The 23,805-nt window shown below is 50.7% G+C and overlaps 1 protein-coding gene across 1 annotated transcript in view; it reads left to right on the forward strand.

The window, feature by feature from the left end:
* Window positions 1-23,805, forward strand: part of ZNF366 (zinc finger protein 366) — a 63,084-nt gene that overhangs the window by 32,972 nt on the left and 6,307 nt on the right. Inside the window, exons 2-4 of the mRNA XM_046668343.1 lie at window positions 9,367-10,712; window positions 14,132-14,323; window positions 23,489-23,663. Coding sequence (XP_046524299.1) covers window positions 9,381-10,712; window positions 14,132-14,323; window positions 23,489-23,663 — 1,699 coding nt within the window. The 5' untranslated portion in view covers window positions 9,367-9,380. The remainder of the gene's footprint in view (window positions 1-9,366; window positions 10,713-14,131; window positions 14,324-23,488; window positions 23,664-23,805) is intronic.

The following is a 23,805-nucleotide window of genomic DNA, read 5'->3' on the forward strand; positions in this document are numbered from 1 at the left end:
CAAGAAATGCTCCATCAACCTTTGAATCCAACTAATGCTCACAGCGATAAAGAACCCACAGTGACACTGCTTGCTGCTGCAAATTCTCCACGTGGCAAGTTCACTCATACTGATTCTGAACTGGCAGCCAATGCTAACATTAACTTACAGGATGGAAATACAACCTAAATGCACATCTGTTCTTAAAGCCACAGACAAATCTGTTTTAAAAAGCAGATGTAGCAAAGCACAGTAAGAGAATCCCAACCAGACAACGACCCTACTGGGCATCTTCTTGGCCATCAGTACCACACAAAGTGCAGTGGGAGTCAGAGTGTGTACATCCCAGGCTGAAGGGGCCCAGGCAGGCACTGGCTGGGAAAACAACATGTAACCATGAAATCATCAGAGTGTAATGCAGTGAAAACCCTGCTTTTCCCAGCACGCTGCGGGATGACACTATAGGATTTGAAAGGAAGGACAGACACTGGCCTTGAGAGTAGGGAGGAAAGGCTTCTGGAAGAAGCTGAACTCAACATCAGCCTGGAAGAATGGGAGAGATAAATGGAAAGAGTATTCCTGGGTGGCTGAGCAGTCTAAACCTAGGCAAAACAGTCAGAATGAGATTGCACCATGCAGAGAAGACGGTTGCCTGGGGTTGAGAAGATTTAAGAGAGAGGAAATTGAATCGGACTTTGAAAGTCAGGGAGAGAGTTTACATTCGATTTGCACTGTGTATCAGGTGGGGGTTGTGTTTAGCTACAAGCCACAGAACTCTGAACACATCTTCTTAACCAAGTGAAGGATTCATTTTCTCAAAAACAAGAAGAGCAGCGCCAGGCAGGTACGGGAGTTTCACACCGATGCCCCGCCCCTCCCCTCTACCACACTTTGCGGGAAGCATTGCCGTTAACCCTGTTGCTTCACGGTTTCAGTGTGACTGTTCCACCTCCAGTCTCATATCCATATTCCAGGCAGAAAGAAGAAAGACACGAGAGGATACAGGAGGTGGTTTCTGCATTTCTCAGAAATCCCTCGCAGCCTCCTGCTTCCATCTCACTGGCCAGAACCGTGGCACAAGGCGACCCCTAACTGAAAGGACGTCTGGGAAGGCTAGTGTTCTTGCTAGGCACATTGTCGCCACAAGCAAAACCAGGAGTCTGTTGCTTAAGGAAGAAGTGAGAACGGCTATTGGAGCAGCAAGGAGCAAGCTCTACACCCTACCGTTGTAGGTTTCTGAACAGAGAGTTGTCTTAGAAACAGTGATGACTTTTTAGAAGATGGACTTGGCATTGGAGGTCAAGGGATTTGGAAAGGAGGAGAAAAATGGTCTGGAAGAGCGATGGAAAGTGTCCAAAGTAATCTAGGAGTGAAGTGGTAGGCCGCTGGACCAGAGTCCTAGACCTGGAAATGGAAAGAAGGAGAGAAGCTAACGGTCATCTCCAAGGAGGAGTGAGCAAGATTTTGTCACAACCAGCCAACAATGAATGGTCAGGGTGCAAGATGTTGGCTAACGACTTCTTGGTCCTTTAATTTTTTTTCTATGCATAAAGTTAACATTTGGGATGGATGGGAGAGAATTTATTAGCAAGGAGAAATTGATAAAGAAAACTCCCAGAATCAGACACGTTGAGGGAATAACAAATCCTGAGGAACTACTACATTTTTTTCTGTTTTTAAAGACTGGCATCAGAGCTAACATCTGTTGACAATCTTTTCTTTTTCTTCTTCTTCTTTTTCTCCTCCTCCTCCCCCTCCCCCTTCCTCTCCCCCTCTTCCTTCTTCTCCCCCAAAGCCCCCAGTACATAGTTGTATACTCTAGTTGTGAGCGCCTCTGGCTCTGCTGTGTGGGACGCCGCCTCAGTGTGGCCTGATGAGCGATGCCCATGATCCGAACCAGCGAAACCCTGGGCCGCCAAAGCAGAGCACTCGAACTTAACCACTCGGCCGTGGGGCCAGCTCCATGCTGTTACATTTTAAGGTAATAAGCACCTGAGGTGTAGAAAAGGGATGAGTTAGGTTCAAAGTTAGGATTCTAAAAGGAATGTGCTCTTTCTTGGGAATGGGAACCCTGCCTTCCAGGGCCGATCTCTAAACACCACACATAACGGACCGTTAGAATAGCCTGTAGGACACATTTGCGCTTAACAAGCAAGTTGAACCAGATCTGAAAACTAATTATAGCCCTTTTGATGACTAATCCTAAAACAAAAAAGCATTCTCCTATTTGTTAGAAGGGGAGCAGAAAGGGAAGAGTATAAGGAAAGAATTCCACAGATTTTTTTGGTAGTTTTATCTACTAGCTATTGTTTAAAAACAGAATAAAATCATTTTAAGACTGGAAAATTATTGCAACTTGAAAATTTATCACTTAAAAATGTTAGTAAGTACCAGCCATTGTCCAAGGCAGTGAAGACGCAGGAAAGTTCCGGAATTGGTCCTGACCTCCAGGGGGTCAGCGTTGTGGGCAGCAGATCTCTGCAACGCTCCAGGAGGAAGCAGCCTCAGGGTGCGGGTGCAGACCCTGGGAGCTGAGAGGAAGGAGGGACTCACTCTATCCGAGGGCTGGGGCACGCTCTGTGCTTTGACAGTTTATGACTCTGCGGCGGCATAAACAGGAATGAACGTTTATTTTAGCCTGAAAGGAGCTTTGAAGCAACTTAACTACCTTTGGGCCCTGGGGGAGAACCTGACATTGCTCAAAACCCAAGAGTCTCCTCCTTAGCACCCCAGAGTTCCTTCTCAGCATTTGGAAGGAGCCAAGGAGAAACTCAGGGATGGGTAGAGGGGAGAAGCGGCATCAGTCATATTTGCAGTGGGCAATTCCGTAATGACTGTGAATCTTCAAATCAGATTCATCTTTATCCTTACTTTCAAGGTCGGATGTAGTTTATTTTTGACTTATATACACCTGACTTTCTTAATGCAGTTAGTCAAAGGTCAGCCCCACTTGGCAAGTCCCCAAAGTCTTCCTTTGTTGTACAGAACACACTGACAAAGACGGCTGAGGCGCTGGCTGGGGAAGCAGGAAGTGCAGGAATCGATATCATCAAATTCTTATAACTCAGCTCCCCTCTTTATATATGTATGCATATTACCAGGTGATGCCCCGGATGTGAGTTGATTAGAAGGTGAAGTCTGGTCACCTTGGCTGTTGGTGAATATTTCCCAAATATTCAACACTAAAAGTGTTAATTCAAATTATCGCTTTTGCTTGCAAGGGCCATATTTTCTGGCAATATCTACCAATTCTGAGGTCCACCAGACCAAATATGCTGCCATTCTCAGAGATGGACAAACTGAAGCTTTCTGACACGCAGATGTAGATTTGCTCAGCTAGGAGTGAGGACATCAAGTTTTCTTGAACGATGAACATAAAACCCAAAATTGACATGTATTCTAAGGACATTTCCCCCAAAGAAAGTTGCAGAAAAATTCTAACATTCCAGTTGGAGCTCCATCCACACGAGGCACATTAGCTCTGAGGGTTGGGAAGGAGAACTGCTAAGTCATATCTCCAATTCGTTTCCTTCCTTTAAATGGGTCACGCGGACAGAGATAACCCCAACACGCGAGCAGCTGTTCTAGTGCTCAAGAAAGGACATTCATTCCTGCTTTCCAGAAACTAGTCCTAGGCATTAGCACTTTCCTAAACAAAACCCCAGTCCATTTAACCTGTGCAAGGTAGGAGCTCGATTGTTGCTGTTTTCATAAGGGCTCTTGAAAACAACCACCAATATATATATATATTATATACATATATATAAACAATAGATATGCATGCTCATTATGAACAATTTGAACAATGGAAAACTAAACTTGACTTTATGTTATGTCTTGGTGCTATTTAGGAACTTTTAAAAAATATGTGAGTTCTGTTGACTATTTCACACGTGAACAGGTCTCATCACCAATCAATATTTCCCGACCACCCAGGGGCCTCAGCCCACGTGAGAGACTGACAGGTTACTTTTTACAACAAAATCGGAGGAATTTGGGTGTATAAATTAGATGGGGGCCAGAAGGGTATCCAGAAGGGCCTGGGGTCTGGCTCCCAGACATCTGGTCACCAGTTCTTCACTCTACCACTAACCCAGGGAGCGACAAGGCAGACCGTTCACTTCTTTGAGAACGCATCGCTCTCTCGGCCAGATAGGTACGTTTCTGCCAATCACCGCCCTGCCACCCCGCAGGGCTGGATCATTGCTTGAAGAACTCAGCATGTACAACCACATATATTAAGACAATTATGTTGAGTCATTAGAACATTTAATTCTAAGATGCAAAAAGTCTCCTTTTGTTATCACAAATTCAGAAGGAACCAGGAGATCCAATCAAGTCCCACTTCGGAGGAGCCTGCTAACAAGATCCCTTTGTATGGACAGAGAGCGGGCAGAGTCAGTCCACCTCTGTCCCAGCCTGCCTTCCTCCCGCAACCCCCACCCTTTGTTTCTTATTCTTAGACTCTTCCGCAACCCTCCCCTCTGCCCTGCTTCCCTCTCTTGAGAGCACAGCCCCAGGATAGACCATGCAAGTCAAGCGCCACTCTCTCACATCAAAAGGGAAGCCAGTGTCCTCAAGAGTAAAAGGGAACATTTTCCAATGAAACACCGGAAGTCTTCAAGGAGCAAAGAATGTGAGAGTATATTCTTTCCTGAGTTCCAGGATGGAGAGGAATCCGTGTTGTGCAGTGGAGACGAACAGCTCTGCCCTGGGCATGCTGACTCATCATGACTCTCCTGATAGCATTTACTGGAATGACCTTCGATTCGAATGAGAACCACAAAATACCAGTAATTTTATCTGGGGGATATTTATATTTTGGTGCAGTAGGTGAATTCCCAATTAAAGGGCATTATTAGAAGCATTTTTTCCCCCAAACTAAATGTAGTTTCATCTTGGATGGGCCTTGCATTTCTCATTGGTCTTCATGCTTCAAAAAGGAGACTTTGTTTTTGTTTTTAAAATCCATTCATTCCCCATTTCCTCGTAACTAACTCTCATGGATGATACCTGTTAGAGACACATCCCAAGTCCCAGAGTCCCCTAACACAGATCAACCCAATATTTTCCTCCTCAAACGATTTGCTTTATAGCCTATTGAGTTTGGTGTTTGAGTTTATGTGGAAGAAAGCCAGGAGCTTAACATTTTCTGACCACAGTAATGAGCATGCACCATTATTCTAAGGCCTCTCCTTCCCCACCCCCACATTAGTACAAAGGGTGGACTGCCACTGACTTCCCAAACTTTTCCTTTGGGTGGGAGCGTGCAGGGTGACCACCCACGCTTGGTTTCCGGCTCACATTCTCTGTTCAGAGCTCTTTCTTTCTACCTCCTACTGCCCGCTGGACTTTCTGTGCATCTGTTTTCTGACTGGGTTGCACAACCTGGTGGCACTCTAAGGATGGCTCCCTGGCACCAGTGTAGCCAGGATTTAGGGCTTACCTGGAACATGAGGGTCAGTTCAGAGAACGGTGGACAGTGAGGTGCCCTTGGACAGTGAGGGGGGTAAGCAACAGCACACACACGTGTGTATATCGAGTTCTTCCCATAACCACCCGAGTGTTTATGAGTGTGCTCATGATCTGATTAGGGATGTACCCAAAAGTCACCTGCAGTCTAAATAATGTCAGATAAAATTACACTTTTTTTTTTTTTGAGGAAGATTAGCCCTGAGCTAACATCCACTGCCAATCCTCCTCTTTTTCCTGAGGAAGACTGGCCCTGAGCTAACATCTGCCACCAATCCTCCTCTTTTTGTTGAGGAAGACTGGCCCTGAGCTAACATCCATGCCCATCTTCCTCTACTTCATATGTGGGACGCTGCCACAGCATGGCTTGCCAAGCGGCATGTAGGTCCACACCCAGGATCCAAACTGGCAACCCCCCGGCCTCCAAAGCTGAACATGTGAACTTAACTGCTGCACCACTGGGCCAGCCCGTAAAATTACACATTTTAAAGTTCTGTGTGGAGACTTTAAAAACAAGAAGGATTCATCCCTTCTCTCACCCCACAGCAGTTCACTGAGGATCCACCTCGTGCCAAACACCATGCTGGGGAGTAGAAATGCAGCCGTGAGTGGACAGACCCAGTCCTTGCCCCTGCAGTCTAGCAGAAATTGCGAGAGCTTGTTTTGACCCAGCACTGTCCCAGGGTCTGAGACTTTGGGTTTCACACACAGGTCCTCTTGTCTCTAGGAAGGTGACCTCTGATATTAGACTGGGGCAATTCTCTGGCTGCCCATAGTTCACGAGACACCCAATCCCTGGGTCCCCACTCACCAACGCCATGTTGTTAACGTAGGTCGGAAGATATCTCCACAGCAGGAAGAGGGCCATAGAGGAGGGATGGGGGAGTATTCTTAAACTAGAAGCTTCATCACACTGAATGAATGAACTCATCCTGGCCTTACCTATTGGCCTCTTTGAGTGTGGTCCCCATTCACCACCGCAACAAGACCAACTCAGGGTAAATGGGTAGTCTTGGTTTTGAACTTGCAAAGCAGGGCTGCAGATGCCAGTCAATGGTGACCAAGATCTTCAGCTTGGAGAACAGATGATGTCAGTCGGCATCAATCCATTGGTCACCACCCCAGCCCTCCTCTCCTGTCCGGTCTTTCTTAGCGCTCAGGGCACCACATTGTCTAGCGTTTAACAGACTTTCACATACACACTCTACTTTAAGTCACCAACAACCCTACGGGGATATCCCAACCCCCATTTCACGGATGAGAAAAATCAAACCCCCAAATTAACTTGCTCAATTTCCCACAGCTGCTAACAAAGCCAGCATTCAAACCCAGATCCTCAGGCTCCAGACCAAAGATCTTTCCACTATCCCCTAGCTGTGTACTTCTACAATTTCAGTTCTTCTTTCTTTCTGCTTATTGTTTCAGCATGTCCTGGTGGGCAACGATCTTACAACCTCCTGGTTTTCTGGGAGCTGCCGCAGCTTGCTGACCAGGGGAGGGCCTGCAGCTCCCCGCCCCCTGCCCTGCCTTGGCTGAGTAGATTTTCGCTGCCTCCAAGCCTCTCTCACCTCCTGCATAGGAATCTCGTATCTGTTACGGATGCCTGTGGACCTATTTTAGAAACAGAGAGGAGCTCATGGGTGGCACACAGTGAGGTTTTCCAGGAGTCTATTAATATTTTTGCAGAGGCTGCTCAGAGTTTTAAGTTGGCTCATTTCAAGACAAATGATCTCCCAAGGAAGACATCTTTTCCCTGCTCCTCCATTCCACACGCCCGTCCCTGGGATGGATTTATTTTCCGCGTGTTTTTCTTTTACCCCCTGGGGCCTCTTCTTAGCACCCTGTGCTCAAAAGACAGGGATATTAATAACTAGCAGCAGCTACAGCTGATTTCTCTCTCAAGAAGGGCGAGAGGAAGTAGATCCGAGCTCTCCTTGACCTCTGTAGAGAAAGGCAGTGCTCCTTCAGATCTTTACGCAGGAGACCGCTGTTTCAAAGATCTGGAAAAATGTCCATGGATGGATCACAATGCTGTTTTAAACTTCCTGAGTTACTGATTTTATTCCAGAGCAAGCAGACTACTATTTTAGGGATACAGTGTATATATGCAGAAGTTAGAAACTGGGGGAAAATTTGTATCATATTAAAAGAGGGAGGAAATTAAAATGTACATATGTAAGTGCATTTGGGGTACATAATTCTGCCATTTATGTTAAAAAACACATTGCCTCCATTCAGTAATGTTTCTTTGCTTTACTAGGTCAGTAGAGACAAAATAAAACTGCAAACACTGAAAAGAAATATATTTTTGAAATTAGCATTATATTAGAAATGCCACTCCTAATATGCTAAAATGAGTCAACTAGGAGACTATGTCACAACTGAAAACAAAAGTATCGAGCAAAGGCAATAAGAATGCGTATAAACCAAAACACCTTCCGATTCAAAATTAGTGATAACTCCTTTCCACGTAAGTCTAAGATACAGCACATAGTATAAAGGCACCAGATGTCATTAGCTGTGCATTTTCAAATATTTTCTTAACAATAAAATACACAAAAAACTCAGTAAGTTCTGGCCCATGCTCTGACACATCTCTTTTTCACTCATTCTCCAGTCAAGCTCTTTAACGTGAAGTAGGAGTCACTGAGTCTTAACCAGATCAGAATAAAGCAGACAGAACCAGTTTTGTCTGGACGGGCTCAGCTGTGGTTTGCCCTTGTCACTTAGAGCCTGGAAGAGTTCTCTCCAGTCGGAGCAGCCCTTTTGCTCCAAAAGGGGTATAAAACCAACTGTGGTCAAAATGAAATTCCAGAGAAAGGAGCTGCCATTTGTTTTTCCTCTATTTTGATAGGACACCTTAGCCTTGTCTGAAAGCCAATTATCTTTACAGATGTAACAAATTCTTGGAGCAGGGCCACACCTTCTATAACTCCATGTGAATTTAGGGCTCAGGACCTGCTGAATTGCAAGCCAAGACATGATCCAGTACACGTGAAAGACCATCCTTCAGCCTCTACCCTCTCCATCCGCATCCTGGTCCTTCCTCAGCGGCAGCACCACCGCCCTCATTTTCGTACTCTTCCCACACACCTCCCAGGCTCACAAAGCTGCACATTTCATTGTCCCCCTGCTCTCATCACCTCCTACACGGGTCTGCTCCTCGAGGCAGCAGCGGCAGACTGGCCTTTCAGTAGGAATTTTAGGAAGAAGGGAAAGGATGGGACACAGCTGGGCCCCCCTTTCACCGGAGGACACGCGACCTCCCCCTCCCTCTTAATTCCTAAGCCCCAACCCCATGGATGCCCAGAAAATCTGAGAACTGAGTTAAGTATTAAAGTCGCTTCTCCTGTGTAGCTTTCACTGTCCCCATCCTCCAGCAGCAAAGGCCCCCAGACAGGAAGAGGCAGTGGAAATCACTGGTTCTCTCAGAGAAGAAACGACTCTAAAAGACACATTTAAGCCACGTTAGCAGATGCAGTTCCATCTCGGGCTGCAAAGTCGCAGCAGAGTGCGTCCCAGTTCTGGCTCCTGCACTGTGTAGCTGTGGGACTTGAGCTTGTCATTTCATCTCTCTGGGCCTTCGTACCCTCATCGTAAGTGGGGACAATGGCCGATGAGTGGTCAGGTTTCTTCTCAATCTAGTGCACTCCCACGCTCCTGTCCCCACTGCTATGGGTCTGTGGCTGAGGATTTACACTGGAGCCCTAGGGTCCGGCTCCAGGAGGCCACTGCTTTCCACATGAGTAACTGGGTTTGCAAGGGGAAACGACATATTCTGAACAGTCCTAGGATAAAGGAGCGTCAGTATTAAACAAGCATTGCTCTTCATACATTAGTACTGACATCTAGCCAAAGCCCTTAAGGGAAGAAGGGATATTTTTCTTTAAACAACCAATTTCCTTCTCTTCAAAGGAGAATCGCCAAGGATGCAGAAGGAAATGAAGAGGATCAAAGATGAGGATGTGCATTTCGGTTTGGGCGTGAAGAGGGCCGCCTCCTTCCCCCACTGCCTGCAGCCCGTGGTTTCCCGGGAGAAAGCTCCCCCAAGACACCTCTTCCCCGAAGCTCTCCGGGGGCCCTTCCCCCAGTTTCGGTATGAACCTCCTCCGGGAGACCTAGACGGGTTTCCGGGGGTCTTTGAAGGAGGAGGGTCTCGGAAACGGAAGAGCATGCCCACCAAGATGCCCTCCAACCAGCCCGCGGACGCCTTGGCCCCCGCGCTGCCCCCCGAGGAGAGCAAGGCCCGCGGCGCCCAGGGCCTCCCGCTGCTGTTCGCGCAGCCCCCGCGGCCCGCGCGGGACTCGCAGATGATCGACCTGTGCAACGTGGGCTTCCAGCTCTACCGCGCTCTGGAGCCCCTGGGGGGCCGGCCCGTGAAGCAGGAGCCCTTGAAGCCGAGCGCCGTGTGGCCCCAGCCCGCCGCGCCCCCGTTCCTGCCCGCGCCCTACCCCTGCTACCCCAAGGTGCCCCCGGGGCTGCTGCTGCCCTTCTTCCTGCCCTCCGCTGCCCCCTTCCCCTTCGGCCGGCACGCCTTCCTGCCCAAGCCGCCCCCCGCGCCGCTGCTGCCCCGCAAGGCCGAGCCCCCGGGGCCCGAGGAGGCCCGGCAGAAGGTGGAGAGGGTGGACGTGAACGTGCAGGTGGACGACAGCTACTACGTGGCCGTGGGCGGGGCGCAGAAGCGCTGGCAGTGCCCCACCTGCGACAAGTCCTACACGTCCAAGTACAACCTGGTGACGCACATCCTGGGCCACAGCGGCATCAAGCCGCACGCGTGCACGCGCTGCGGGAAGCTCTTCAAGCAGCTCAGCCACCTGCACACGCACATGCTCACGCACCAGGGCACGCGGCCCCACAAGTGCCAGGTGTGCCACAAGGCCTTCACGCAGACCAGCCACCTGAAGCGCCACATGATGCAGCACAGCGAGGTGAAGCCGCACAACTGCCGCGTGTGCGGCCGCGGCTTCGCCTACCCCAGCGAGCTCAAGGCCCACGAGGCCAAGCACGCCAGCGGGCGGGACAACATCTGCGTGGAGTGCGGCCTCGACTTCCCCACGCTGGCCCAGCTCAAGCGGCACCTCACCACGCACCGCGGGCCCGTGCAGTACAGCTGCTCCGAGTGCGACAAGACCTTCCAGTACCCGAGCCAGCTGCAGAACCACATGATGAAGCACAAGGACATCCGGCCCTACATCTGCTCCGAGTGCGGCATGGAGTTCGTGCAGCCGCACCACCTCAAGCAGCACTCGCTCACGCACAAGGTACGGTGCCCCTTGCTCCGGGCGGACGGGAACGGGGCGGGGCCCGGGACTGGGCCGGCGCCCGCACTGCTCCCCGCCTCTGACCCGGCTGGGGGATCCCCTTACCCGAGCCCTGATGTCCTTCCTCCCCCGGAAGCGGGGAGCGTGGGGAGTCCTTTCCCGTCCGGCCGTCCGGAGTCCAAGGCGGGCCTAGACCTGAGGGATGCGGACAGGTTGCAGCGGAGGGCCAGCAAGGATGAAGGAAGCAGCTGGTCCTTGTGCTGTGGCTTCTTCGCCTCCTAGGATCCCTAAAATTCCGTTTCCGGAAACTTCATCCAGGGCACTAGCACGAACGTGTCATCAGGCCCTGCGTACCCAAGACCAGCTCTGTGTCTGGGATATACTAATCAGAGCCTTCTAGAAAAATCTAGAGGATTCCCTTGTCTTTTGCTGCTGAAGCAGTGGCTGACTTTTAGGTTGTTTGCTCCCTTTTTCACCTGTGAGACCTGCTTCATGTGCAGGTGGCTCTGGGGGAGCAGAGGCTGCCCGGGTGGGTCCAGGGGGTCTGTGCTTCCCTGGGGGAGCCCCTGCCTCGCTGGGCGCAGTGCCCCATAGTTTGTATTGTAGGAGGCACGAGAGAGCATCTTTCTCTGGTATGTTTGATCTTCCCTGCCCTCAAGTCTTCAAGGAGAGACACAGGCCCAGGGTCTAAGTTCTGCCACAGCCCTGGAATCATTCAGAATGAACTAAAACAAGGCCCCGGTGGTGTCCGTGCAGTCATACCCAGCTGCGCTGACTTGGATCAGCTTTGAGCTTCTGAAGGCGAGGTTCACGCCACTGACCTCTACCTCACACCCTTGACTTCAGGTGGTTTTCTTTTCTCTCTCTCTCTCTTTTTTTGTTTCTTTTTCTTTTTTCTCAATTTTTTTTTTCTTTTGAGGAAGACTGGCCCTAAGCTAACAGCCATGCCCATCTTCCTCTATTTTATGTGGGACGCCTGCCACAGCATGGCCTGACAAACGGTGTGTAGGTCCGCATCCAGTATTCGAACCAGCGAACCCTGGGCCGCCAAAGCAGAATGTGCAAACTTAACCACTGGGCCACCAGGCTGGCCCCTCAGGTGGTTTTCTTGTTGGGAGAAACTTCCGGCAAGCCAGAATTTCTAAACAGTCTTTAATTCTGAAAGGTCAGTGGAGGACTTGGTCCAGCCAAGGTAACATTTCTGCTCTGTCATAGTGGGTTTCATCTGATAGGTTAGGACAGAACATGGGGCGTCTTCTGGCAGCAGAGACGAAAGGTGTAGCTGCCTTGTGGGCTCGCACAAACAGCTCCTGCCCCACTGAAGGCGCCGTAGAGACCGTCCAGGGAGGAGGCAGCTGCCCGGTGCAGGAGCCATCCACGAGGAACCCAGACCGAGGTTCAGCCACAAAGGGGAGCGTTGTCTGGTTTCAGGGAGTCCTATATGTGTGGAATCAAAGGAGCCTATAAAAATTCTGTAAGATAGTAGATAATGAAGTCAAAATGGGAAAGACAGCTGGTATCTGAAATGCCTCAATTGAATTAGGAAACAAGATGCATTTAGTCAAACAGAGAAGGGCAGGATTTACGAACACCTGCTGTGTGCCAGGAGCTTGACTCCTCACTGAATCCTCTTCAGCATCTCTAGGGCTGCCTAGGCTATCCTGACTCCAGATTTGCAGGTAAAGACACTGAGGCATGGGGGCGTCACCCAGAATCTCTGACTCTAGCGCCTGAGCTCAAACCCTGTTGTCAAGACTTCCCCTTCCGCACCCCCTTCCTGCCCTCACCCCAGCAACCCTGCAGGCTCCCTCTCCCTGACCTCACTGACACTATTAGAGATGTAGCAGCTTCCTCGGTTCCCCAAAGCTGTGTCCAGGCTCCCATGCACTTGGGTTCTAGGCCAGCCCACATGTGAATTTTGCTTTGGATGCAGAATTCTCTTTAGAGAATTCCCTAAACAGTGAAAGGAGATTCTTCTCGTTGGTCCCAGCACAACTGAATCATAGCCAAGTATAGGGACAGTCTTGAGAAGAAAGACACTAAAGTAAATTTTAAAACCCATCAAGAAAATTGTTTTCATAATTTTAGACTCACTGTTTGAATACACAGCACATTTTAAAGACTCATCTTCTTAGGAGGACATTACGATTTAGATCTCTTCCTTAGCATAAATCCGTGCTCGTCTGCAATCACCCAGCCTAGAGAGTATTCCAGCTGGGGAGGGTCCCCAGGTCCTCCTGACCTGTGCCCACTTCATCTTCAGGTGAGGGAGCTCTCCCCAGGAGGGGCCACCCGACTTGTCTGAGGTGATGCAGCCAGTAAATGGCTGGGAGGGACCTGAACTCACCCTTTGGTGCCGTGGGCTCGCCCAGACCGAGGAGTGGTGCTTTCTCACCATGTCCCAAATTAAAGAAGTGGAAAGGTAGGCAGAGAGAGTCAGCCTGGACCCCCTCCCGCCTTAGGTCATCACTGTGGACACCAGGCAACAGAAGGTACTTATATGGGGTTTTTAAGGTACAATTGTTAGCTTAGCTGCTGTTCTAAACTTGTAATAACCTTAGTTTTAATGCCATAGTTCTCTAAGTTTTCCTTCCAAAAAGTCATTCTGGGTCAAGATCTCTGGCACAGGCCTTGGCGGGGAAGCATGGGGAGTGAGGGCTGGCAATGCTCTGCTCCTCCTGCGAGTCCTGGACGGGCTGTCAGGTGAGGCCTCGAGGCTTGAGGACTCAAAACACTCCCCACAAATAGCAGGAAACTAGAAAATCTCCTTCTGTCCTGTTTTCTAATTCAGAGAGCTCTCTTGTGCCAAATTTCTCTGTGGGACAGAAGCCGGCCTCGAGGAGGCTCCACGGCCCGTCACAGAGGTCACCGTGGCCGGTCGGAGCCCGGTGGGCGGGGCCATCTCAAGAGGTGATTGTCAAGTTGCGATTTACTGAAGTGTGGATAAGAGTTGTTCTTCTGGGATTTCCAAGTCCATTAATGAGAACTGAAGAGAACGTTGGTTTTCATATGGGAAATGGTGATATCAGTTTAGGAGGTTTTATTTTTTCATCATCATGAAAGCCGAGTTACAGGCTCATTTTGCATATCATTCCGCAGTGCTCTTACCAAAATCCTATTAATGCCCAGAAATGTCACTGTAGAATTCACCCCACCAGCAGCAGGGACAATGAAAGCAATGGCTTTCTTTTCCTCTAAAGGTCTGGCTAGTTAGTGGTTTTCAGAAGGAGAAACAGATTGTCTAATCAACACTTTTCAAGAAAATTGCAATTTAACAAGGCTAGAGCCACACCATTTGGAACTCAACATCTATCCCCAAGCTCTCCGTGGACCTATGTGGCGAGAAACACGGAGACTGCACTCCTGCTGAGAGCGTGTTACTTGTTAACCATGGCTTTTTGAATCTTGCCTCCTTCCAGGGCGTGAAGGAGCACAAATGCGGGATCTGCGGGCGGGAATTCACCCTGCTGGCCAACATGAAGAGACATGTGCTAATCCACACCAACATCCGGGCCTACCAGTGTCACCTGTGTTACAAGAGTTTTGTGCAGAAGCAGACCCTCAAGGCACACATGATCGTCCACTCTGACGTGAAGCCTTTCAAATGCAAGGTGGGCGAGGGGCCCCGGGAGGAGTCCTGAAAGAGAGGACTCACGGGGTGGTGCAAATGCCGCATGGGGCAGGGTCTCTGGGGAGCCTTCGACTGTGTTTCACCAGTGGGACCACTGAGGCTCAGAGTGGGTTCACGGCCAACCCCAGGCCCATCTGCTGCTCTGTCCTTCTTTCCACCACACCCATGCACACCAGTGCTCACACAGGCCCTCGGCTCGGCCCTGAGCAGCTGCCCTGTTTGTCTCACTGTGGAATCAGAGCCCAGGGGGTGAGGTAGCCGGTGGTGGGAAGTATGAGCGGGGAGGCCCATTTGGGGATCAAGGCCGCTGAAGGATGAAGGTGATGTGGGGAGCCCCCGCTCTAGAAGGGAGCCATGGGGCGTCTCCTCTTCCCCTCACAAGCCAATGAGGAGAACACAGAGAGCAGTCAGAGAAGCTTCCAGCATTGTGCCTTGCCCTTTCCTCTGCTCCCAGCTGCCCTCCAGACGCTTGGGCTGAGCAGTGTAATTCGAGGGCAGGTTTCCCAGAGATGATGAAAGAGATTCCGAGACTAGCCCCTCAGAGAACCTCAGACATGCTTGCTTGGGCCGAGGAAGAACTGAGCGCACAGAACTGAGTGCTTCTCTTTATTCCTGAGTACCATGGGGCACAAGGTTTGGGCTCTTATTTCGTCCCCAGGAATCACGTTGGAGCTGGAGATTTGTAAAGCTCAAGGCGCTGACTGGTTTTACCCAGAAATGCTCTGGCTCCCCACGGTGGCCCCCTCCTGACCCCTCCCCGCCTTGTTTCCCTTCTCTTCTCCACTTCTAAAATGAGAAGGAATCTGGCTCAGGATTGGGTGATTTAATTCAAGGAATGTACCGGCAAGTGTCATCCCGGTCATGGTCACGAAGAGAGGGCTGAGGGGAAGATGAGGGAAACCACGTCGCTCGATTCTGCTTGGAATGGAAGGTCTCCCTCTCTCTGGTGCTGCCTGTCCCGTGGGGTCCAAATGATCGGCTCCATCCGCCCCATCTCTATAGGACGGTCCCTGTGCCCCGGGGCCGTTCCTGCTTTAACCCTCTGCTGCATGTCCCCACTTGGAGGAACCCCCTGCGAAGCTGACTTCTTTCCTGTGTTGGCCACTCCTGGACGGGGTGAGAGGGGTCAGGAGCCAGAGCTTCCCTCGACCTGTGCGGGCCCCTCCGGAGGCGGGGGAGGGAGCCCCCTCCCTCCAGCCCTTTTCCTGCCGCCCACTTGTGTTTCCCCTCCTTTCCTTCAAGTTCCCAGTGGTTCGAAAGTCACTGTATGTCCATCTTGAGTCTTCCGAGCTGAAGCAGGGAGGAAGCTGCTTGCAGGACCGGCTACATAATTCACGGGGCCTGGTGCAAAAGGAAAATGCGGGGCCCCTCATTCAAACGTTATTAAGAATTTCAAGACTGTGAGAGGAGAGCATTACAACAAGTTCAAGACCCTCTGAGTCTGGGGCCCTGGGGGACAGCACAGATGGCACCCCTGGAAAGCCAGCCCTGGCTGCGTGAGCCCCTGGGCCCCCCGACCCACCTCTTCTCTCTCTTTAGGCACGTCTTTGATTTCCTTCCTGCTTCACTGAACCCTGGAACCCTTCCCTTTAACCGAGCTGTTCCCTCCTGCCAGGGGTTTGCTGTTTCCCATAATGGAGGTGTGCACGAGGGCCCTTTACCATCTTCATTCCTCGTGTTGAGTTTACTCTTGGGCGTTGAGCACGAACTGTATTTTTTGCCTTGTCAACACTGGAGGCAGAGCGCATAAGGTTGTTAGAATACGAAGGGAGCCATTGGCAGAGTTCACAGTCCCCCCAAAATGCACGCCTGTCCGATCCACCCAACTCGACCTCTCCCTCGTCAGTTCAGGTCCAGCAGTCGTGGTGAAATCAGGCAGAAAACGTCCCTGAGATGGAGGGATGTGTCAGGGGGCAGAGCCAACACAAGAAGGGGCTTGCAGGCTGGGTGTGATCTGGGGGCACAGAGGCAGTTCCGCTTCTCCACCCTCCAAGGCCTCAGGGGACCTGGAGGGTTTCTTGGACCAGGTGGTATCTGAGGATTTTGAGGGCTCCCTCTAGTCCCAGCGTGCAAACACTGCACAAAGCACTGCGGCCTGGGCCCGCCGATGCGGTGAACCAGCCCAGCGTGAAGTCTCAGGACTCCCTCTCTTCCACCATCCTGCTGATAGGGTGCCATCCATGCTCCAGAGGGTGTCTGACGGTCACCATCACGGTTCAGAAACTCTCGGTGACTTCTCCCTGAGGGTGGATTGGGCTCTGGATGTGTGGTCCACACCAACGGAACCCTGACGAGAGGGGCTTATAGCATGGAATGCCAGCTTAGAAATGATGCTTAGTTTACACTCTCCCGTGGGAGACGAGCCTGGCACAGGAAGTGCAATGGTCACCTGCAAGGCTGCTTCCTCCTGATGGGAGGTGCTCCTAGGAGACCACACTACAGGTCAGGGGGCTGCCCAGGAGAGTGTATCTGTCATTAGAATAGAAAGAATTGGCTGTTGAAGAGGATTTGTGTCAAACTGAGGTGGCCCTTCTCCATTCTTAGACATTTCTGAAACAAGAACAGGTGTCAGCCATCTCCATCAGGAGCTCTCTGTCTCCTGGAAAGTGCCAGAAGCATACCAGCAGGTTCTTCCTCAACTTGTCCCATCTCCCTGCAAAATGTCATCCTACGTGGTGTCGTCTTTGTACCATCACCCTTCTTCATTACAAAGAATTTCAGAGCTCATCTGAGTTTACAGATTATGTGATGGGGCTCTGGGTTTTTGTAAACCCGCTCCAGATTGCACGGTGAGATGGGCCATCTCGAGATGGTGTCCTGTGCACCTTGCTTCCCATCCCTGTTGTGCTGGATCCTTGGGAAGCTGGCCCTGGGCAGAGGTTGTTGGGGGTTTGGGAGTCGGGAGAGGAATGGAGGACCATTGCTCATCGCTGTGCAGTTCGTAGCCCTGAGACAAGAGGCGGCTGGCTGCACGGCGATGCTGGGGAGCAGGACTGGACAGCTAAACCCAAGCTTCACCGTGGTAACAGGGGAGAGTCATTCTCTTCACGTGATTGATGTGGCTGGAAAAAAGAGACAGGCCTCGCTGCAGCCATCCTCCAAGGATTAGCTCTGTCTCCTTTACCCAAAAACTTGTGAAAAAGGGGGATTCTTTCAGTAACAGATTCTAATTTCTTGGGATTCTCCACTGAAAATACTTCCTAACATACATTGCTCCCTGTGGTGACGTGAGCTGGTTCTCTGGGCTCTGTGCTTGGCAGAGACAGCTGTCCACAGCGGGCAGAAACGTTCGCTCACTGTGGGATCAAGCTTTAACAATAGGATGGAAAATTAGAGGGGAGGAAAGGTTTCCATTCTATGTTTCTGTTTTTTTATTCTTATAAAAAAATTCCTCCCCTTCTGGGCTCTTTGCTGTTGGCTCGCCTTTGGGCTCTTTGCTCCTTGGAGCCAGCTGGAGTTTCTCCAGAGCCCTGTGCCTGTAGACTTAAGCCGGGTTTCAGAAGTGTGCTTCCCAGATTCTGCGTAAGCACACGGGGGTTGACTTGGATGATATCCTTGTAGTGACCACACTCCATAAAAGCAAAGAACCAGCTGCCGTCTTTGGGAAACCTGTCCAGGAAAAGCAGCCATCCAGAATTTCCGGGACAAACTCTCCTTTGAGATGGGTGAAGCCGGGAGCTGCCTAAGTTATGAATCACCAGGTCATCTGCAGCCTGGTCTGAGCAGAGGGCCGAGGGCCAAGGGGAGAGCTGACAGAAGAGGATGAGGTCTCCCTGAAAAGGGTCCCCACCTTGGCCAAACTGGCTCCATTTTCCCCTCCAGCTCCTGGATGCTCCATCAGGGGAGAAACCAGGTGGGGACTTTTAGGGGCCCAGTGCTTGGGATCTTGGCTCTTGGGCTGGCAGGCATTGAGGGGGTTAAGGCAGTGACCAGATAGCAGCCTCTTGGCAGCAAAGCCTCCTCAGCAGAAGGAAGGATATAGCTGTATGAGCGGCCTCTTAACAATGCCTCACATGTCCCCAGGGGCCCGCCTGCAAATAGATTTCATCTTGCTTTCTCTTGTACTTTTCAAAGCTTCCTGTTTTCTCACGGTCCTTTTGGACAGTTTACAGTCTCTCTCTCCCTCGCTCCCTCCCTCTCTCTCCCTTTGAGGAAAGGAACACCCTTCTTATTAAAAGAGAGAGAGAGAAGAATGGAAGGGAAGGGCGGCTGAGCGAAGGCCATTCTCCTCGGCTGGGCTGCAGCTCTTTGACCTTTTCCCTCTGAATAGGCAAGTGCAGGCTTCCGGGTGCATCTCAGTCCTCAGGCTCAGAGCTGGCCCGTTGGCATGAAGTAGCGTGCCTCTTCGTGGCTTCGTGGGCCTCTGGCCCCAGCCCAGCCGCTGCCCACTGCCATCACCCTGTCAGCACACAGTGACTTCTCCAGGACTCTGGCTGTCAGCATGGTCGCTGGGGCTCACGGGAAGTTGCCTGGGGCAGCTCTAGGCCGTGGACCAGGGATGGAAGCAGGGCCAGGAGGACAGAATTAGGAGCTCCTGTGGAATGAGGGAACCGGGCATCTACCAGCTGTTTAAAGGGCTGACTGATGATCAGGGAGCCAGATAACGGGCTCTTGCAAAGCCTGCAATTGGGGGCGAATCCTCCCTTTCCATGCACACTCCCGGTGCTGCATCAGGCACGCCTGTCTCCATTTCTAGTGCGCCTCAAGGAACCTGGCAGGTATTTATTTACCCAAAGGATTCCTCACTTGGTCCATCCTTTAATATCATCTCCAAATAATTTGGTTTAAAAAAGACAGCACCCTCATCTTCAAAGATCTTTCTATTTCTGGAATGTAAAGTAGTCGACTATGGACATGAGAATGACAGTAAAAAGAGTTAGTATTTCTTGAGCTCTTACTATTTGCCAAGCCATTCACCTGAATTATCTCATCTGATCCTTACAACAACCTTCATAGGAGACTATGATTATCATCGATGTTTTACTGAAGAGAAAAGGAAGCAAGCTCTCCATCCCTCCGGGGTCTCACCGTCACCCTCTGCTCTGCCATCTCCAAGCCTAATAATCCTTGCAGCCCATTTTTAAAGGACAGCTCAAAGCATTTCTTCCAATTTTCTATAACATTTTGAGGTCCACCTTCCTCTTAAAAGTAGGTAGGGACGTGGGTGTGGATGGAAAGCTGAGATTTCATGTCAGAGGCACACTAATCCTGTAATCGCATGCATCGAGCATCTGAGAGTTCACGGTGGGGCCTGGGGTGGGGCTGGTTGAGATGAGCACCTGCAAGATAACGCCTGAGTCCTCACCACTCCAGCAGCTTCCTGGACCAGCACCCATCCCTATTTTAATCTCCACAGACCTTGGCAGGAGATGATCCAGCAAATCTTGACTTGAGCAAACTCCTAGCCTCACATCTCATGATTAAAGGGGGCCTTTTAGATGGCTGCTCTTCCCAAGAGAAGCTAGAGTTTCGTGCTCCCTCCCAACCCTCTTCTTCCGTCCAGTTCAACTCCCTTTCTCTACCACAGTGATTCTGCTTGGAGCTCACATTTCAAATCCCCCAGGGCGCCATCTGCAATTGATCCAGTCCTCTTTCTCCGGCCTCTCTTCCCTAACAGTGACCGAGAGGCCCCCCTCCCAATCTCACAGACACAAAATATCTCTACACACTTGTGTATTGTCTGTGAGGACAATCTTCTGAGGAAGATGAAGAGGCCACGTGTTCTGGATAAGGACCAAAGGATTTTGTGGAACGTCAGAGGCTGCACAGAAGATGCTAAGTGCACCTCCCACTGAGACGTGAATGATGTCCAAGTCCTTTAGGTCCTGAGTTAATTGTCTCTATCCTTCTGCCACTGAGGAGTTGAGTTTGCAAATGAGCGTGTATAGGTTTAATGGGGGAAATGAAGAGAGTTGGTGATGGCAACTCTTTTAGATACTCTTTTAGATTTTTCATGGGGTAGTGATATTTTCCTGACTTGTTTGTTTATTCTCCCAACCCAAATACCTAGATAGTCATCAAGTGTTACAACGTGTGTAACCCTGTGTTTGATGCTGAGGTTGGCCACAAAGAAAAAGAAGGAGGTCCTTGCATTTCCGAAGACTGCCTGGGACACCTTGCAGTGTCCCAAACATTTTTTGGAGTTGACACACCTTTACTCAGGGCTTGGAAAGCTCTCCACTGGCCACCAGTAGGCTACCACAAACCACGAAGGATAGCTCTAGTATATAAAAATTAAATTTTATCCACAGCACAAAAATCAGTCTCCTTTCGCAATCATACATCAGATAATATAGCTGACCGGTCATGTCCCACAGAGGACCTTCCCTGAGGCCATAGGCCTTGACTTCCGGGAACAATATCGTTTTAATGTCCTAATGTCCCCACGTACCTCTAAAATGTCCCTGGAAGCTCAGTACTGAATGATTTGATCCAGAAAAACACTAGAGGAGAAAAGCAGACACTGGGCTGTGATAAGGATAGTAAAAGATTGCTTTTGTAAGGCCGAGGAAGAATCTGGAGGATCCCCAGCAGCCGCCATCATGACGTGTGCACCCCGCTGTGTGTCTTGGGTGGGATGGGGTGGTGGCAGCCTGGGCAGGTGAATCTCGGGACCTGCTCTAACCCCAAAGTCACAGCAGCAACAAGCAGCTGTCGTGGCCACAGCAGTGCTCGTTACTTGCCTCTAGTTTATGGTTGATTGAAGCGTCTGAAAATAGTCAATGAAGAGACTTTCTTCTTGTGTCAAAACAAAAGCAAAGGGTGCTGTCCGCACACTTCAAGGCCAGGCTAAAATTCCATCTGCTTCATGGAATCCTTCAGACCAGCCAGCATCTGACACCCCAGCAATCACAGATAATAACCAAGAGTGGAATCTTCCCAGGCCCTTCCTGGGAGCCAAGAGCAGAAGGCACCCATTTCTTCCTTCCATTCTCTCTGTCGGGCCCAGAGGACCATGAGACCCACCTGGGCTTGGATGAGTGCAGTAGCCTCACTGAGCTTCCAGCCTCCAACCTCTCCTCTTACTTGTCCTCTACTTAACTGCCCATAGCTTTGCTGCTTTCAGATCTGCTGCTGCAATGTGCCCACCCCTTCACTCACTCAGCAAATGCTCCCTGAGGACCCACTGGGTGTGGAGCTGGGTACCAGGCAGGGATTACGACAGACAGGCAGGCAGAGCCTTCAGAGATGTTGCCGGCTACTGAGCGAGAACACATCTCAAACAAATACTGACTGAAGAGCTCATCATACTCAGCAATTCTCACAGCAGAGAATCAGGGACCGTCCCACACACGAGAGTGACAGACCTGGCCTGAAATGACCACAGCTGGAAATACCTAGTGTAGGGTCTCGAGCTTCAAAGCTCTTTTCCTTGGCTGAGATGGAGAAGTGGACAAACTGAGCCAAGAGGCAGGGCTCTGCCAGAACTCCCCCACGCCTGTGGAACCGGGCGCAGGTCGCTAGAGCTCAGTGGGCTGTCTCTGTTGAGACTAAAAAGAAAGCAAGCAGCCGTCCCACACGGGGGCTTTCTCCTGAAATTAGACCAACTCCCTCAGCCTTTCCCCTCTTGGGTCACCTTTTCCAAATGAATGTGGTGTGTGGGTGCTCTGAGCACTCAGTGTGGGACACCAGTGTGCCAAATCCATTCTCGCTGGTAGGGAAGTAAAGAGGGAAAAAGCAGTTAAAACCCCCAAATATGAATCATTTAGAAATACAGAACCAACCATTCATGATCCATGCGTGCATTATCCGTGAGAAGACTGCAAACCCAGGCTGGCTTCCTCTTACAGCCCAGCCTTCTTTCAGGCTCATCTCCCAAGGTCACCGTGTGTTAGGTCCACCCATTCCTCCAAGGCCAGCTCAACTCCCACCTCCACAGCCACCTGCAGAAGATGTGGCTTTCACGAATAAAGGTGCAACCAAGCATCGCCGACACTGGCCCTGAAAACATCTCTCAGTGAGAAAGGAAGACTGGCGTCAGCTTCAGAGGATGCCGTGCCCCACGTCTCTCTCCCTCCATGTCGCAGGCCTCACGACATGGGCCTCTGAGGTAGGGCAGGAAGGAGAAGGTTCCTCCCCTACACTCTGATCCAAGCACAGGCACAAAATCCTTCTCTGCGCTCCTCCCAGCACAGCCAAGGTTGGGCTGGGCTTCCCGCCGCCCGCTCAGCTAAGGTGTGGGGACAAGTGAGTGCCCAGGGCAGCTGTTTCTGCTCTGTGCCGTCTGCATCTGCACACATTGCCTTTGAAAAGGCCGTTCTACTCTTCCGAAAGATGTTGGAGAACCGCTGTTGTGGTCTGTCGTGTATTTGCACTTTGGTGGAAATAGAAATGAAAAGAAATGAGAAAAACATGTTTCCTTTTCGTATACCTAAGCTAGTATTTTCAGTACTTTAAATCTCTACCCAGAGAAAAGACACTCCTTCCTTTCCATGTCTCTTTGCTCCTTTTACCTTTGAAATCCATCCTAATAATTAGCAAAGTGGAACATTAGAAAAGCATTGCCTGGCATAGTCTGACAGCAGAGTTACACTGGGGACACAGTGTAGTGTGGTGGCGGACTGTGTGGTGTCGATGGCCTGAGTTTGTCATCCTAGCTCCACCACCCACTCGCTGTGCCCTGGCCAAGTGCCTTAAACGCTCAGTTTGTCCATCTGTAGAATGGGGGTGATGACAACACTCATCGCATAGGACTGGTATGGGAATTAAATAAGATGTTCCATGGCAGACGTAGGACAGCACCTTCCATAGTGGAAATGCTCCGTAAATATTAAACAAGCATTGTATCCTTATTATTAAAGCGAAGCACACTTTGAACAGTTGCTTTTCAGATCAGCTTCTGTTCTTTTCCAAAGGTTGCATCAAAAGAAGCTTTTCTTAAAGCCTTGCAATTTTTACCTTGAGTTTAAAATCCCTGAATGACAGGATCCACGCCTGCTCCCCCTCTGAGCCTGGGCACAGGCCAGCCCCTCCCTGGCTTCCATGGGGACACGTTCCTCAGAAGCAGCTTGAAATGCCAAGATCCAGACAAAGCAGAAGCAATGTGGGTGGCAGCTCTTCTGTCCTCACGCAGCGGGATGGGGTCCACCTGGGCGGGTTCCCCACCCGCCAGTAACCTGTGCTCTCCTTCTCCCGTCTCCGGCAGCTGTGTGGGAAGGAATTCAACCGCATGCACAACCTGATGGGCCACATGCACCTGCACTCCGACAGCAAACCCTTCAAGTGCCTTTACTGCCCGAGCAAGTTCACCCTGAAGGGGAACCTGACGCGCCACATGAAGGTCAAGCACGGGGTCATGGAGCGGGGCCTCCATTCTCAAGGTAATCCCTCTTCCAGGAAGCCCCCCAGGCCGCCGAGGCCAGTGGACAACAAGTGGGAGCTGAACTTGTTTTTAGGGGCTTAACTTTGGAGAGTCATTCTTATTATTGAAAAAGAGAGCATAATTTTCAAGACCCCAGCAGA

This window comes from Equus quagga, chromosome 7 (assembly GCF_021613505.1).
Source record: "Equus quagga isolate Etosha38 chromosome 7, UCLA_HA_Equagga_1.0, whole genome shotgun sequence".
Classification (NCBI taxonomy): domain Eukaryota; kingdom Metazoa; phylum Chordata; class Mammalia; order Perissodactyla; family Equidae; genus Equus; species Equus quagga.